Source organism: Berghia stephanieae, chromosome 8, assembly GCF_034508935.2.
Source record: "Berghia stephanieae isolate SIO BIC M18660-M18661 chromosome 8, UCSD_Bste_1.3, whole genome shotgun sequence".
Classification (NCBI taxonomy): Eukaryota; Metazoa; Mollusca; class Gastropoda; order Nudibranchia; family Aeolidiidae; genus Berghia; species Berghia stephanieae.
In genome coordinates this window covers 12192441-12207373 of record NC_088367.1, presented here as the reverse complement: position 1 = coordinate 12207373, position 14933 = coordinate 12192441, and the positions used below count along the sequence as shown (strand labels likewise).

Sequence of the window (14933 nt, the reverse complement as noted above, 5' to 3'; positions counted from 1 at the left end):
ATGAAATGAAATATGTTCATTACTTTAAAATAATTCATTTGAATCAAATGGAAAAGAAAAGAACTCAAATGCTCTCTCTCTCTCTCTCTCTCTCTCTCTCTCTCTCTCTCTCTCTCTCTCTCTCTCTCTCTCTCTCTCTCTCTCTCTCTCTCTCTCTTTCTCTTCTTCTTCTTCTTCTTCTTCTTCTTCTTCTTCTTCTTCTTCTTCTTCTTCTTCTTCTTCTTCTTCTTCTTCTTCTTCTTCTTCTTCTTCTTCTTCTTCTTCTTCTTCTTCTTCTTCTTCTCCATCATCATCATTCATACATTCAGACAATTCCAAACTCGGTGCTGGAGACAGCAAACACACGATCAATATCCACATGAACCGGCCATTTGTTGTACAGTCTTGTCATCGACAGGTACGTCTTGAACTTGTTACCATGCAGAATCTCCCCAGCCCTCTCATTTTCTATAGGCGTACTCAGGATGAGGTCTTCACCATTGGGGACGAGAGGGGCTATTTTAGAGAAGAGAGCACGCGCAACCCCCTTGCTGTCGGCGAAGAGAGGTTGGAGTTTCCATCCCGCGTCTGCTGGTCGCAGGACCGAGTACCCAACCACGCGTCCGTTTTGGATAGCTGTGAAGGAATGGGCCGACTCGTGGAATAACCAGTGGTAGAGATATCTAGATGGTGAAAATATCGGTGTCAAATTAAATGACGACGAGGATGATAATAATAATAATAATAATGATAATAATAATAATAATGATGATGATAATAATAATAATAATAATAATAATAATAATAACAATAATTATTATTATTATTATTATTATTATTATTATTATTATTATTATTATTATTATTATTATTATATTATTATTATTATTATTATTATTATAGTCTAATTGATATAATTTAGTGAGAACTAATCATTAAAAAGTCTGTCAAAAAACAATGACAAAGAGCTGAGTGACGTGAATTTCGTTTCATCTATTTTAAAAAATTGGAGCCAAAATGTAAGAAAAGCGTTTAATGATATTGTGAGGCAATGTAGATAGTACGCGCTTGGCTAAGAAGCAACATTGCCTTCCGGAAGTATATTGGACCAACACGCAAAACTATGTGTAACCATGATCTTTTATAGCCTGGATAATACAGTTAAGTGAGAATTACTCATAAACGTGGATGACAAAAAAAAAAAAAAAAAAACATTAACAAAGACCTGAGTGACGTCAATTTCATTCTATCTATAGTTACGTATTTTTACCTTTTTCGTGGCACTGTGTGTATTCCAGCGTCATAATTGACGATGTCATCAAATTTGACCTCTCTGGCGGGAACAATTTCGATGTCATTGGACGGGCTGGTATCGATACAGTATTGAACGAACTCATCGCTGATTGGTCCTTGGTTGTAGTGCAAGGTGAAGGACGGGATAGTCCAGCCAAACTGTTGATAGAATGTGATGCGATTGGACAAGGCTGTCCCTCCCACATTGCGGTCTCCCATCGCCTTTGGAATGAAGACATGAGGAAAAATAATTGCAACAACTACACACTTGAGCTTGAACTTTTATATAGCGCGATATCCACTTGATATGCTCAAAGCGCTTTACAAGAGGTCCCTGCCCAACAACAACATGTAACATATAGAGCGAGACATGACGCCTGTTAGGCGATATTACAATTTTTCCCCGCAGAGACAACGCTGTTAACGGTCAGGTACTCATTTTACACCAGACTACGGTGAGAGAATGTGAGTAAAGAGCCTTTTCCAAGGACTCAACTATACGCCGAGCGAGGCTCGAACTCAGGACATTGCAATCCGAAAGTGAGTGTCATACCACAAGACCACATAGCCGCCGCCCCAAATTAGTTTATGAAGGCTTGAACTTGATGTGGAAAACTGAAATTTCCAGCAATGCGTAATATATGAAACAAAACTAGTCTTTTAGGGAGTCAGGGTTTACCTCTGTATCTATCTTAGATAGATACCTGCAAAATGAATGGTTCGAGCGTTACTAAGCATTGGCCAATCAGAATATTCCCTACCCTTTATCCCGCCCCGTCCCCTTTATAAATTATTTCCAGTCAACTGGAAAAAAATTCCTTTATGTCATAGCTACCTTCAGTAAATGCTAAACGGGCAAATAGGTCAGTCCCCCAGTTAGTATTTGCAACAATATTTTGACGTGCAGCTGAAGGAATTGCATCGCAACACATGACATTCTTACTTAATCCCCTTTGCTCCTTGTGGAACATTGGGCCTCTACGAGCGTCCGACATCTACTTATGTCCTTGTCCATCTTCTTGGTAGCCTCCAAGGGGAGGCCTGCATTTTCAGTTCGTCTGACAGTGAGCGTCTCCATGTCTGTTTTGGACGCCCCATCTTTCGTGTCCCTTGAGGGTTCCAATCAAGGGACTGGAGGGTGACACTGCTCCCTGGTCTTCTTAAATGTATGACACATGACGATACTGTGCATTGTCCCCCCAATTGTTTGTGTTAAAATTGTGAGTGATGTTCGGGATCTGTGGGCTGTTTGTTTCGGGTGTCAGGCAAGTCGTTTAGTTAAGGTGGCTATGGTTTACGGTCATCGGTTCATATAATGGGTAACATTTACTTTAGTCTAGACTTTTGACTCAAAAATAACTTAACTATACGTTAACTGTCGTAATTATCAAAGGTGTATGCTTGTATGTTGATTGAATGACCCGAGACTCGTACTACAAGATAATTGTTTTTAAACAAAAGAAGGCACCCGTTTCAATAGCTTGCCAGACAAAGCAACAAGAGGTCACGGAGGAATCATGGTCAATATTCGCTTCCCTAACTCCGTTTTCCCATTTTGAGATATTGACGATTATTTCCTCTACAATTTCTTATTCAGTCTATTATTTTATCATATTTAGACTTCAAATTCACACAAATCTAGGGACATTCTTGTGTTATTTGATGCTTGAAATAAAGTTTAGATACGTTTCAATTTATCTCATGGATGGAAACTCAGAATTTTTTTTTAGAAAAATCGACTTTTAAAGAGTTTAGAATAACCAGCCTTCATATATAGACTACTGACTTCTTCTATAACAACTTTGGCAGGCATTCTCCACGAAACTGCATTGGCATTATAATGAAAGGACATTTTACCGAAATTTAAATGAGTTGTTTTAATATTTGGGACACTAACAATATTGGTGTGTTTAAAATCATGATGAGTAATAAACCAAGGGTTTGACAACCGTTGTGCAATTCTACCAAACAAAAATGAACGTACCTCCATGACAGCGTGGAACAACTTCCTTCCAAGACCGAGCTCTCGGTATCCCTCTTTCATGATATTCATTCCGGCAGATGCCAAAAACGGCCCATGGGTCAGAATAGCTGTATGACCTGTCCAAGAAGAATGAAAAGTAGAGGTGAGCGATAGATAATGAGTAATTCGATAGCCTACCAATATTATGTGTGATTCATTGATTCAAATCTGTAGTTATCATGTCTAAGTGAAACATTTGCGAAAAAGTGGTTCTAACGTAAAAGTTAACAGAGGTATTAATTTTTAAAAGTGAGTGGAGCAGGCACTTATTTTGATTATAACAGCAAATGAAGTGAGTAGAAAAGTGCCAGAAGACAATAGAGAATAAAAATAATTACTTTGTGGCAGACTTGCTTCTACTCCAAAGGGTTGCTGCAAACTATTCTTGGTGGTCATATAATACTAATAATACGACAGAAACCTGTACAAACTCCGGCTCCATGGGTTTTATAGCACAATATCGTCTTTCAAACATAATCTCACCAAATAATAAAAAAAAGACCAAAACAAAACAAACAAAAAACAACAAAAAAAACAAAAAAAAAAAAAAAAAAAAAAGAATCAAAAAAAGAAAAAAAAAAAAAGAAAAAAAATCAAATAGCGAACATTGATTGATGTGATGGGCGGATCGAAAAATTTTTTTTTTTTAATTTTGAGGCAATTGACACCTAGTGGAAGGGAACATAACCACCCCCCTCGGACAGTCGTCTGACCAGTTCATGCTAGATAACTAAGTAAGTTATATATTTTATATATATATATATATATATATATATATATATATATATATATATATATATATATATATATATATATATATTACCATAGATGATAAACGATTAAGTAAAATACTCATGATGGTTCTACAATAGAATAATATCATCGCCGTTGTCGCCATCATCTTCATTATCAACATCATAAACTACCACAACTATCACACTAACATCATCATCATCATCATCATCATCACAACTTACCTAACACCTCCCCGTCATCAGAGACAACCACAAATAGTCCAGTGGGGTCCGTGGAGAAGATTGTGTTCAAGTAAGCCATCTCCATATTCCAATCGTTCTCAGAGAGGAGAGAGTGCAAACTCGGTATGTCGTCAGCTCGCATTGGCCGGATGGTGTGAGGCGGAGTGGCAATCGTACTCCTGCATCTTTGGGAAAGGAACAATTAGCTAAAAATAATACAGTGGATGGTTTCTTAGAAGGGTGTTAAGAATGGCATGGATAGAGAAGAAAACTAATGAAGAAGTATTAGAGCAAGCTGAAACTAAAAGGTTAATAATTCGTACAATAAGAAAAAGACAAAAATGCAATGTTTGGGGCACGTAAATCGACATAAATGTATTGAACATCTTTCTCTTACAAGAAAGATAGAAGGTAAAAAGAGTGAAGGTAGACCAAGAAAAAAAATATTTGAATAGTTTGAACAGCAGGGTGACAAAGAAAGATAAAAGTAATGTTAGTTTTTTGAGGTTATCTGATCAGAGAGATGAATGGCGAACCATGATCACCAATGTCTGGCACAGACTTGGTACTTGAAGAAGAAGAAGAAGAAGAAGAAGAAGAAGAAGAAGAAGAAGAAGAAGAAAAGAAGAAGAAGAAGAAGAAGAAGAAGAAAGAAAAGGAAGAAAGGAAGAAGAAAGAAGAAGAAGAAAGAAGGAAGAAGAAGAAGAAGAAAGAGTAGAAAGAAGAAGAAGAAGAGAAGGAAGAGAAGAAGAGAGAAGAAGAAGAAGAAGAGAAGAAGAGAAAGAAGAGAAGAAGAAGAAGAAGAAGAAGAAGAAGAAGAAGAAGAAGAAGAAGAAGAAGAAGAAGAAGAAGAAGAAGAAGAAGAAGAATAAGAATACAGTGGGATCCTGCCAATGATTGAGGGACATAGCATACCGTCTGCCTCCTGGGACTGGGTCTGTTAGTTGATACTCTTTGTACAACAGTCAACGCTCTTTCTTCCAACCAAGAGTTTAGAAATCCCGTTTGATCCTCAGAATCAGAATGGAACACTGCGCATTAGGCTGCAAACTGAGTGCATTCATTTTCCTCTCCGGTCCGCCTTGCACTCCATTTGACTTTTCCTCTCAGTCGATCTCTTGTTTTATCATCGCAAAGTGAATGAAACTCACTCGTTTTAGTTGCCGAACCGAACAGGAACTGAACGCGAACTTTTTTTAAAATCTCGAAATTGAAATTTCTTTCTGTTTCCTACAAACAAATTGAAACAACTCAAGGAGTTTCTTTGTTATTGTTTTTATAACACCATTGGATGATCAGTACTCAATAAATATATGTTTGAATATAGATAGAATGAGCTTGGCCAAGGAGTTCACAACATTGCCATCCGGAAGTATAACGGACCAACACACAAACTCTGTGTAACCATGAGCTTTTATAGTCTTGTTAATACAGTTTAGTGAGTACAACTCACAAACGCGGATGGCAAAATCAGTAACAAAGGCCTGAGTGACGTCATATGCATACTATCTATAAAACGTTTTAGATTACACGTAGTTTTGTTTGCTGTTATGTTTCATGTGTTTGTTGTGAGTAAATTACAGAAATGTATAGCGTCCCCGACACAATTGTTATTCACGAACAGGAGATGAAAATGAATGAACTCAGTTTAAAACTTTAACCAGCAGTCGACTGACTCTGGCTATCTGGATATTTGCGTATTTGTGTATGACGATAGTCATTTAGTAGGGCCATCAGGCCCATGGAGCCGGAGTTTATCACGGTTTCTAGAGCGTGAAACAGACAATACCGATTGCTTGCTACCCTTTTAATAAGATGCCAGTCTATCGCAAAGTCTTTTCCATCAAATTTAATAGGCTCAGATACCCCTATAACTGCTGAGTGGACAGGGGGTCAGCCTTTTGCGTGTGAAGCGAGTACCCTACCGAGCTTTTTGGGGCCACATGGCAGGACAGACCTGGTTAATATAGAAAGAATTGGCCATTTGTCAGTACTGACCAACAGGCGCTGCCCCCCCCCCCCCCCACCCCCCGCCCCATTGCGTAGCAATGACTATCCCGCACTAATCTTTGGGCGTCTTTTTCGCTCACGAAGTGCCCAAATTCGCGGCAAAATATGGGACGAAGCCGTTCCGTACATGCTATTTTAAAAAATGAATTACGACACTGTTTATCGATGAATATGACTGAAAGTTGGCACACAGTTAGAAAAAAGGTCATTTTAGATTATGTCAAGCGACAAAATTCGTGCGATTACCGGAAGATCGTTAAAAATAGATTTTTACTCTTTGGAGTAAAATATTTCTAAAACTACCGGGCGTGGAGGTTTTGTCGCTGACAAGGTAATACATGAACATTTCTTCTTTTTGGTTATAAAATTTCATATCAATATGACGAGTACTTTTCCCGTATTTTACAAAACACCATCCCAAGTTTCAACCTTTTAATCCACTTATTACGCAAGATATAACCAAAGATCGAAAAAAAATTGCCGAAAAAGCGTCCCATATTTTCGCGTTTTTTTCCTCTTTGCGGGTCATCCAATTAAATGACACCTTTGAAACTGCATAACTTGTTTATTTATGAATGGATTTTCAAAATTCAAAAACATTTTTAATTAGTGGAGATAGAGCTTTGACATTAGACAAAAATTTTTCTCAAAAAGAGAAAAAGACATTTTTCATAGTCATTGCTACATTGCGGAGTGCTTATCGTCAGTACTGAGCGCTAGTTTCGTGTTGTTGTTTTTTTGTTTTTTTATTTCGTCTTAAAATAATGTAGGAATAATCACATGTCTACCAGTTTCAACAGAGCCGCGAAGCGTCCGAGTACGACAAGCTCTAGTATTCTCTTTATCCATGACAGACAGCTGTGCAACCACCAACATGGTCAAGGATTATCTTATCTATCGTCATGAGTCGTCATGAGTCTATTTTATATAGGCACAAGTTGGATAATGGCGAAAAAAATGATTTGTAATATCGCCCAACAGGCGTTATGTCTCGTCAAACATGTTTAGTATTGCTGTTGGCTTGAGACTACTTGTAAAACACTTTGAACATGTGTTTAGTGGCTATTAAACAATATAACTGCTCAAAATTTTCCTTCTTGTTTGTTTTCTTTTCAAAGAAATGTATTTTTGTTTATGCTTGAACAGGCCCGCTCTGAATCTGTACAAAATCAAGTAGGTAAACAAATAATTTAAGTCATCTGATCAAATTACCTTTTCGCCACAGAAGCACAACACAAAGCATTCCATTGTTTCCCGAGAAATAAATCCTTATTTTTAATAAAACACCCTTTGACTCGACACGTCAGAACCCTCAAACCGAACGCTCCCATGCTTGAAAGCTTCAAAATGCCAGTGTGTCGTCAGACGTAACAGCTGATGTTGAAATGAAATTACAGTAAAATATCGTTAAACCGCCATATAAAGATTCGGTTTATATGTATAGATAGTATACACTTGGCTAAGAAGTTCACAACATTGACATCCTGGAGTATAACGGACCAACACACAAAACTCTGTGTAACCTTGAACGTTTATAGTCTGGTTAATACAGTTTAGTTAGAATTACTAACATGGATGGCAAAAAAAAAACAACAAAGACCCGAGAGACGTCATCTTCGTTCTATCTATATCTACATAATAAGGTTGGCGGTATAACGAGTTTGAACTGTAAATGTCAATGACCCCATGACACAATATAGCCTGTTGATTAGTACAGAACATGCTTTGGTGTCAGATATGGTGAAATAATGGTATCTAGTTTCTGTTTCCCGGTCAAGGAAAGAAAGAAGTTCCAATCCAAATCCAAATGTCTTTTCAGAAAATAAGTGAATCCAAAAAAAAATAAATTAAATGGAGCATTTATATAGGGCAATATCCACTAAACGTTTGTTTGTTTTGTTTTTAAGGGTTTTACGGCGCTTGCAACACATTAAGGTCATATCAGCGCCAGTAAAAAGGAGGAAAATGGGATAGTAAAAAGTTCTAGAATTACAATAAAGCATCCAAGAAAAGGGAAGACAAAGGGGAATTGGTTCAAATAAGAAACAGATGTAGATTCCAAAAGCACTCTATCAAAGTACTTAGTTTGAGATCACTAAAAGTCTCATCCAGACACAAGCACAGGTCCCCGCTAAGAGGAACACACTCAAATGTTTTACAAATCATATATAATATAAAGAAGGCATAATACAGTGCATAACAGAGAGATGATTTACAATGAAAAAAATATCATCTCCCAAAACTAACTCTACATTCGACTGTTTCCCTCTCTGCCAGGGCATCTGGCCAGGTCCAGGACAAAACCAAGTAATCTCATTCCAAGACAAGGACAGAAAGCATGTTGGAAAACAGAAAGAATGGGATAGAAGACACAGTATGTACCCCCCTGCCCACTATGGGAGGTCAGGATCCCCACCACTAAACGTGCTCAGAGCGCTTTACAAGGGATCCCTGACCAACAGCAACACGTAACATTTGGAACGAGACATGACGCCTGTTACTGTTAGGCGATATTGCAATTTTTTTTCAGACAGAGACAACGCTGTTTACTGCCAGATACTCAAATTACACTTGAGTACGGTGAGAAAAATTGAGTAAAGAGCCTTTTCCAAGGACTCAACTATGCGCCGAGCGAGGCTCGAATCCAGGACCTTCCGATCCGAAAGCCAGTGTCATACCACAAGACCACATAGCGGCACAATCAACAAAACATTATAAAGAACGGGGAATGTGTAACCGTGGAAATGCATTGAACATGTGTGCATTTTATGATTTGATGTCTACTTATACTCGGCAGACTGACTTGGCATCAGCTTCTAATGGTGCTCACACTACTATGTTATAACGATCGAACCAATCAGCAACAGCTTCTAATGGTGCTCACACTACTACTATGTTATAACGATCGAACCAATCAGCAGCAGCTTCTAGTGGTGCTCACACTACTATGTTATGACGATCGACCCAATCAGCAACAGCTTCTAGTGGTGCTCACACTACTACTATGTTATGACGATCGACCCAATCAGCAACAGCTTCTAATGGTGCTCACACTACTATGTTATAACGATCGAACCAATCAGCAGCAGCTTCTAGTGGTGCTCACACTACTACTATGTTATAACGATCGAACCAATCAGCAGCAGCTTCTAGTGGTGCTCACACTACTACTATGTTATAACGATCGAACCAATCAGCAGCAGCTTCTAGTGGTGCTCACACTACTATGTTATGACGATCGACCCAATCTGCAGCAGCTTCTAATGGTGCTCACACTACTACTATGTTATGACGATCGACCCAATCAGTAACAGCTTCTAATGGTGCTCACACTACTACTATGTTATGACGATCGACCCAATCAGCAGCAGCTTCTAGTGGTGCTCACACTACTACTATGTTATGACGATCGACCCAATCAGTAACAGCTTCTAGTGGTGCTCACACTACTACATACTATGTTATGACGATCGACCCAATCTGGAAACTCTTTACGCACTCGTGCACCATCGCAAACAAGCCCGGAAGCTTCGTCACAACACACCGTTCAACTAGATGCTCTGCGGTTTCGGGTTCATTCCCACATCGGGTACATGTGGACAGATGGCAAGTTCCCACTGATGAAGCGATTTTCCCATCAGGCAGTGGCAGGTCATCAGCCTCGATTCAGTCTTAGCTCAGAGGAATCCGCATAAAGTCAACAATCTCAAAGTCAACTTATGCTACAAGTACAAGTAAACATTCTAACTTCTTGTTGGTCCCATTTTATTTCTTCTGTTCGTTACTTAATTACCTATCGATGTTCCATTGCATACTTACTTATCCTCTTGGTTCTTGTAACCAAAAATTACAATATGTGTCGTAGAATTTGCACAATAATCACATCATATAGATAGTGTGCACTTGGCTAAGAAGCTCACAACATTGCCATCCGGAAGTATAACGGACCAAAACGCAAAACTAAGTGTAACCATAAACGTTTTTACTCTGGTTAATACAGTTTAGTGAGAATTACTCATAAACCCGTATGGTAAAAAACAGTAACAAAGACCCGAGTGATGCCAACTTCATTCTATCTATATAAAATGGAACTTTTGTTTGTTTGTTTGTTTGTTTGTTTTTTGTTGTTTTTTTTTTTTGGGGGGGGGGGATAAATCAGAAGTTTAGTACAATAAAACTTGAATAAGCCGTGGTGAAGAGGTGTGTTGGGATCGGGATATTTTCGGTGTTTTGTGGACAATGACCGAATGACCGTCTCCCTGTGAACTAATCCAGATGACTGAACAACACGGCCTAGAATAGCAACACAGAAATTTCTCGATGATATAATATAGATAGTATGAAGTTGACGTCACTCAGGTCTTTATTATTGATTTTTGCCATCCGCGTTTATGAGTAATTCTCGCTGAACTGCATTAGCCAGACTATAGATAGAATGGAGTTGACGTCATACGTGTCCTTGTTATTGTTTTTGGCCATCCGCGTTTTAGAGTGATTCTCACTAACCTGTATTAACCAGACTATAAAAGTTCATGGTTACACACAGTTTTGTGTGTTGGTCCGTTATACTACGGGATGGCAGGGCTGTGAGCTTCTTAGCCATACTATCTATATGATGTGATTATTGTGCAATCCTACGACACTTGTAATTTCTGGTTGTGCTTATACAGTCTGTGCCAGACTCAAGCACGGTTGCTGATCGTTACGAGCAGACCTCTCTACTTAGTCCACGATTAAAATAGTCAAAGCCGCCTTTGCCTAGTTGCTCACAGAGGACAATTTTAAATGTTTTGTGGTGCTTCTGATCGTGGCCTTCGTAAAGTCATGGCCTAATACTGACCAACAAATGACGCCAAAAGACATGTCTTTGTCCATAAAAGAAAACCCAGGCGTCAGCCGCAGTACAGCTCCGCAAATTCAGCTAGGGCGAGGTGATGTGCTCAAGGCCACACAGCGCAGCGGCGTGTGATCGAACTCGGTACCTTCCGGGTACGAAGCAAAGACCGTACAGCTGAACCACGCTGTCCCCAAGTCCCATCCAGTATCCAGGCATTAGCAAAGAAATCCGCAATGAAAGATGACACAAAACAACCACCCCCCCCCCCCCCCCCCCCCCCCCCCCCCCCCCCCCCCCCCCCCCAAAAAAAAAAAAAAAAAAAAAAAAAAAAAAAAAAAAAAAAAAAAAAAAAAAAAAGAAATAAAATTAAATTAAAAATTGAGCTTTTCTATAGCGCAATAGCCATCAAACTTGCTCAAAGCGCTTTACAAAGGGTCCCTGACCAACAGCAACACGTAACATGTAGAACGAGACCTGAACATGCCAGGCGACAATACCATTTTTTTCCCCGACAGAGACAACGCTGTTAACGACCAGGTACTCATTTTACACCTGAGTATGGTGAGAGAATATGAGTAAAGAGCCTTTTCCAAGGACTCAACTATGCGCCGAGCGAGGCTGGAACCCAGGACCTTCCGATCCGAAAGCGAGTGCTATACCACTAGAGCACATAACCGGACAATCTCTTCTCGATAATATCAAATTGAGAAATAAGGGAGCAGGCACCGATGTACATGAGATAAGATCTGAACAAGTGTGTATGAAATGAAACGGTGCCATCAATGCAAGAAAAAAAAAAGAAAAAAACATCCCAAAAAATCAGTCTGCCTCAACTGGGGATCGAACCTCAGACCTTCTGATTACAATGGTAGCACGTCACGTCTGACCGGTAATTAGAAGGTATCAGGTTCGATCCCCAGTCGTGGCAGACTGATTTTTTTTTCTTTCTTGGTTTGTCTGGCACCGTTACATACACACTTGTTCAGATCTTTTTCTCTTCTCCTGTCCTCGTCATATGCCAGTAGTAAGGAAAGGTAAAAGCCCCACCACACCCAATATCAGGTTTTAGTTTGGTTTTAATATAAGGGTTTTACGGCGCTTGCAACACATTAAGGTCATATCAGCGCCGGTAAAAAGGAAGAAAATGGGATAGTAAAAAGTTCTAAAATTAAAAAATTATACGAGTCTTACCTTGGGAAGACGAAGTATGATGATAATTATTCCGTCTCTTAATGCTGAAGGAGTCAATTGGAGGAAGCGCTGCGTCACGTGATCACTATTTAACTCCGAAAAAGCTGCCCACAACAAGTGTGTAGTAATGATAATACACAACTAAACTAAGTACTCTATGAACTTATCCCGCGATAGGTTACACATGTGTAATATATAGCACAATTTCACCGAAAAACAACAATAATACTCAATATAGAATTATAATCATATTAATAGTAAGGGCAAGGGAGGGAAGGGCAATTGACTCCTTCAGCATTAAGAGACGGAATAATTATCATCATACTTCGTCTTCCCAAGGTAAGACTCGTATAATTTTTTAATTATTCCGTCTACTTTAATGCTGATAGGAGCCACTTGGAGATTTCAAAGCAGGGCAGGTTTTGAGGATAGTACTGAATTTGCAAAAGATTCCGAATGAGATTGAGATTCAATGGGCTTTTTATAGAATCGAGCAAAGGTAGACTCCCTTTTCCATCCTGCCGTATTAAGTACATGCCATATATCTACACCCTTAGCTGCTGAAGAACAAGATGCTGATCGTGTGCTGTGTGCTTTAAATATGTTAGTATCCACTCCTGACTTGGTTAGGATAAGTCTAATCCAACGTGACAGTGTATCCTTGGAGACTCCTAAGTGAGGGCTAAGGGTGCTAATAAACAATTTATTAGAAGATCGAAGTGGTCTAGTCCGTTTCAAGTATGCTCGTAGATATGTCATAACACAAATCCGCCTGTCCTCATTAAATGCATGGAGTGTAATAATTGTTTGAGGATTAGAAGGCGAGTTATGTTTAAGCAATTTACTAATATGGAATATAGCTTTGCTATCATGAATAGATAAACAAGATGATTCAATAGTCATGGCATGAAATGATTGGCACCTATGTCCCGTAACAAGAGCACATAGCATAAGAAGTTTGGCTCCTAACATAAAAAGGTTAAGATCACGAGCAGGGGAAAGTGATCTTAAATAATTTAACACAGTAGATATGTCCCAAACAGTAGTGTAACGGGCACGAGTGGGTCGAGAATGAAATACACCTTTCATAAATCTACACACTAGCGGATCTGAACCGGTCTCGTTCAATGTTGACACTGCTGACCTCGCTGTATTGATGGCACTGTATCCCAATCCAGATTGAAATAATATTGTCAAAAAAGCTATAGTAGTCTGAACATTTTTACTCATAGGGTCCACCCCATCAGCATCACAAAACTGGATAAATTTCAGTAAGTAACTATTGTACTGTTTTTGGGTGTTGCGATGCCAACTTTTCATAATTATTTTTAAGGCGTGCTTGGAAACTCCTTGTTTCCGGATTTTTGCCCTGATAAGAGACAAGCCATCAACTTTAGTTTTGGATACAAAGGGTGCACAGCTGCCCTGTCTGATGCCAATGTCAATAGGTGTTTTGAGGCTTTTAGATGGACCGGGGGCGCTATCAGCATAGTCATAAGTTTGGGGAACCAAGTCTGTGTTTGCCAAATTGGTGCTATCACCAACGCTCGCGATACTTTGTCTTGTTGTATCTTTTGTAGAGCCCTGGGGATCATATTGAATGGAGGGAATAAATACACAAATCCAGCCCATAAATGATAAAAGGCATTAATGGCACAGGCAGATGGGTCAGGATATAACGACATATATTTGGGAATAAGAAAATTGGTTCTAGAAGCAAAAAGATCAATTTCTGGATTTCCAAAATGATCACAAAGCTTATTGAACTCTGCTCGATTAAGCGACCACTCAGTATGAATAGATAATTTTCTACTATAATCATCAGCAATGGTATTTTCCACTCCGGGAATATGACATGCTGAAATCCATATTCCCTGGTTTTGCACCATAAAATTAACTCTCGTGTGATGTCATTGCATTTAACTGAATGGGTTCCCCCATGTTATTAATGTAAGAAACAGCTGTCATATTATCTACTTCTACCCGAATGTGACAATTGGAAATATCTTTGCACAAAGATTGAAGTCCTAAATAAACTGCTTTTATTTCTAGAACGTTGATGTGATCCATCTGCTCTTCTTCCGTCCACATACCCTGTGTGGCAACATCATTCATAATTGCTCCATAGCCATGACCTGAAGCATCAGTTCTCATCACAAAAGAAGGGTTATCTATATGTAATCGTTTCTTACTGTGGACGCCTTCAGACTTCCACCATTCTAATTCAATAAAAGATTGAACTGAAACTTTAATATATCTATCAAAGTTATATACTTAAAATGGCGATAACGCACAAAGGAGTTGAGATGTTTTACATTTAATATCATTCGATACTTTTTCCTCTGCTCACCGGGTATAGCACGTTTCTCCCTAAGGAAAACATTATTAACAAAATCACCCTCCTCCGGTGTACATTTCTGGATAACACCATCCCTTTCATATTGTATTATCATCTCCTGTAAAGCTAACTTTTCATCCTGTTTAAATTGGATAGTATGAGCTGGTTTCATTTGAACAGGAGGGGACAAAAAATCAATTGCACATCCAGAAATACATTGAATAATAAAAGGATCAGAGGTATACATTTTCCAAGTAGATATAAATAATTTAGTTCTGCCCCATG

The 14933-nt window shown here is 38.9% G+C and overlaps 1 protein-coding gene across 4 annotated transcripts in view; it reads right to left on the bottom strand.

The window, feature by feature from the left end:
- The window catches only part of LOC144978172 (holothin acyltransferase-like), a 39758-nt gene continuing 24825 nt past the window's right edge, over positions 1-14933 (bottom strand). Inside the window, exons 1-5 of one of the 4 annotated variants that reach the window (XM_078923880.1) lie at positions 12311-14179; positions 4273-4457; positions 3257-3372; positions 1250-1494; positions 2-662 (exon numbers count right to left, since the gene is read on the bottom strand). In XM_078923880.1, the coding sequence (XP_078780006.1) occupies positions 305-662; positions 1250-1494; positions 3257-3372; positions 4273-4414 (861 nt within the window). In that variant the 5' untranslated portion in view covers positions 4415-4457; positions 12311-14179 and the 3' untranslated portion in view covers positions 2-304. Of the gene's footprint in view, positions 663-1249; positions 1495-3256; positions 3373-4272; positions 4458-7494; positions 8548-12310; positions 14180-14933 lie in introns of those variants that run through there. The other 3 variants (XM_078923878.1, XM_078923877.1, XR_013646477.1) reach the window with 3 other exon arrangements.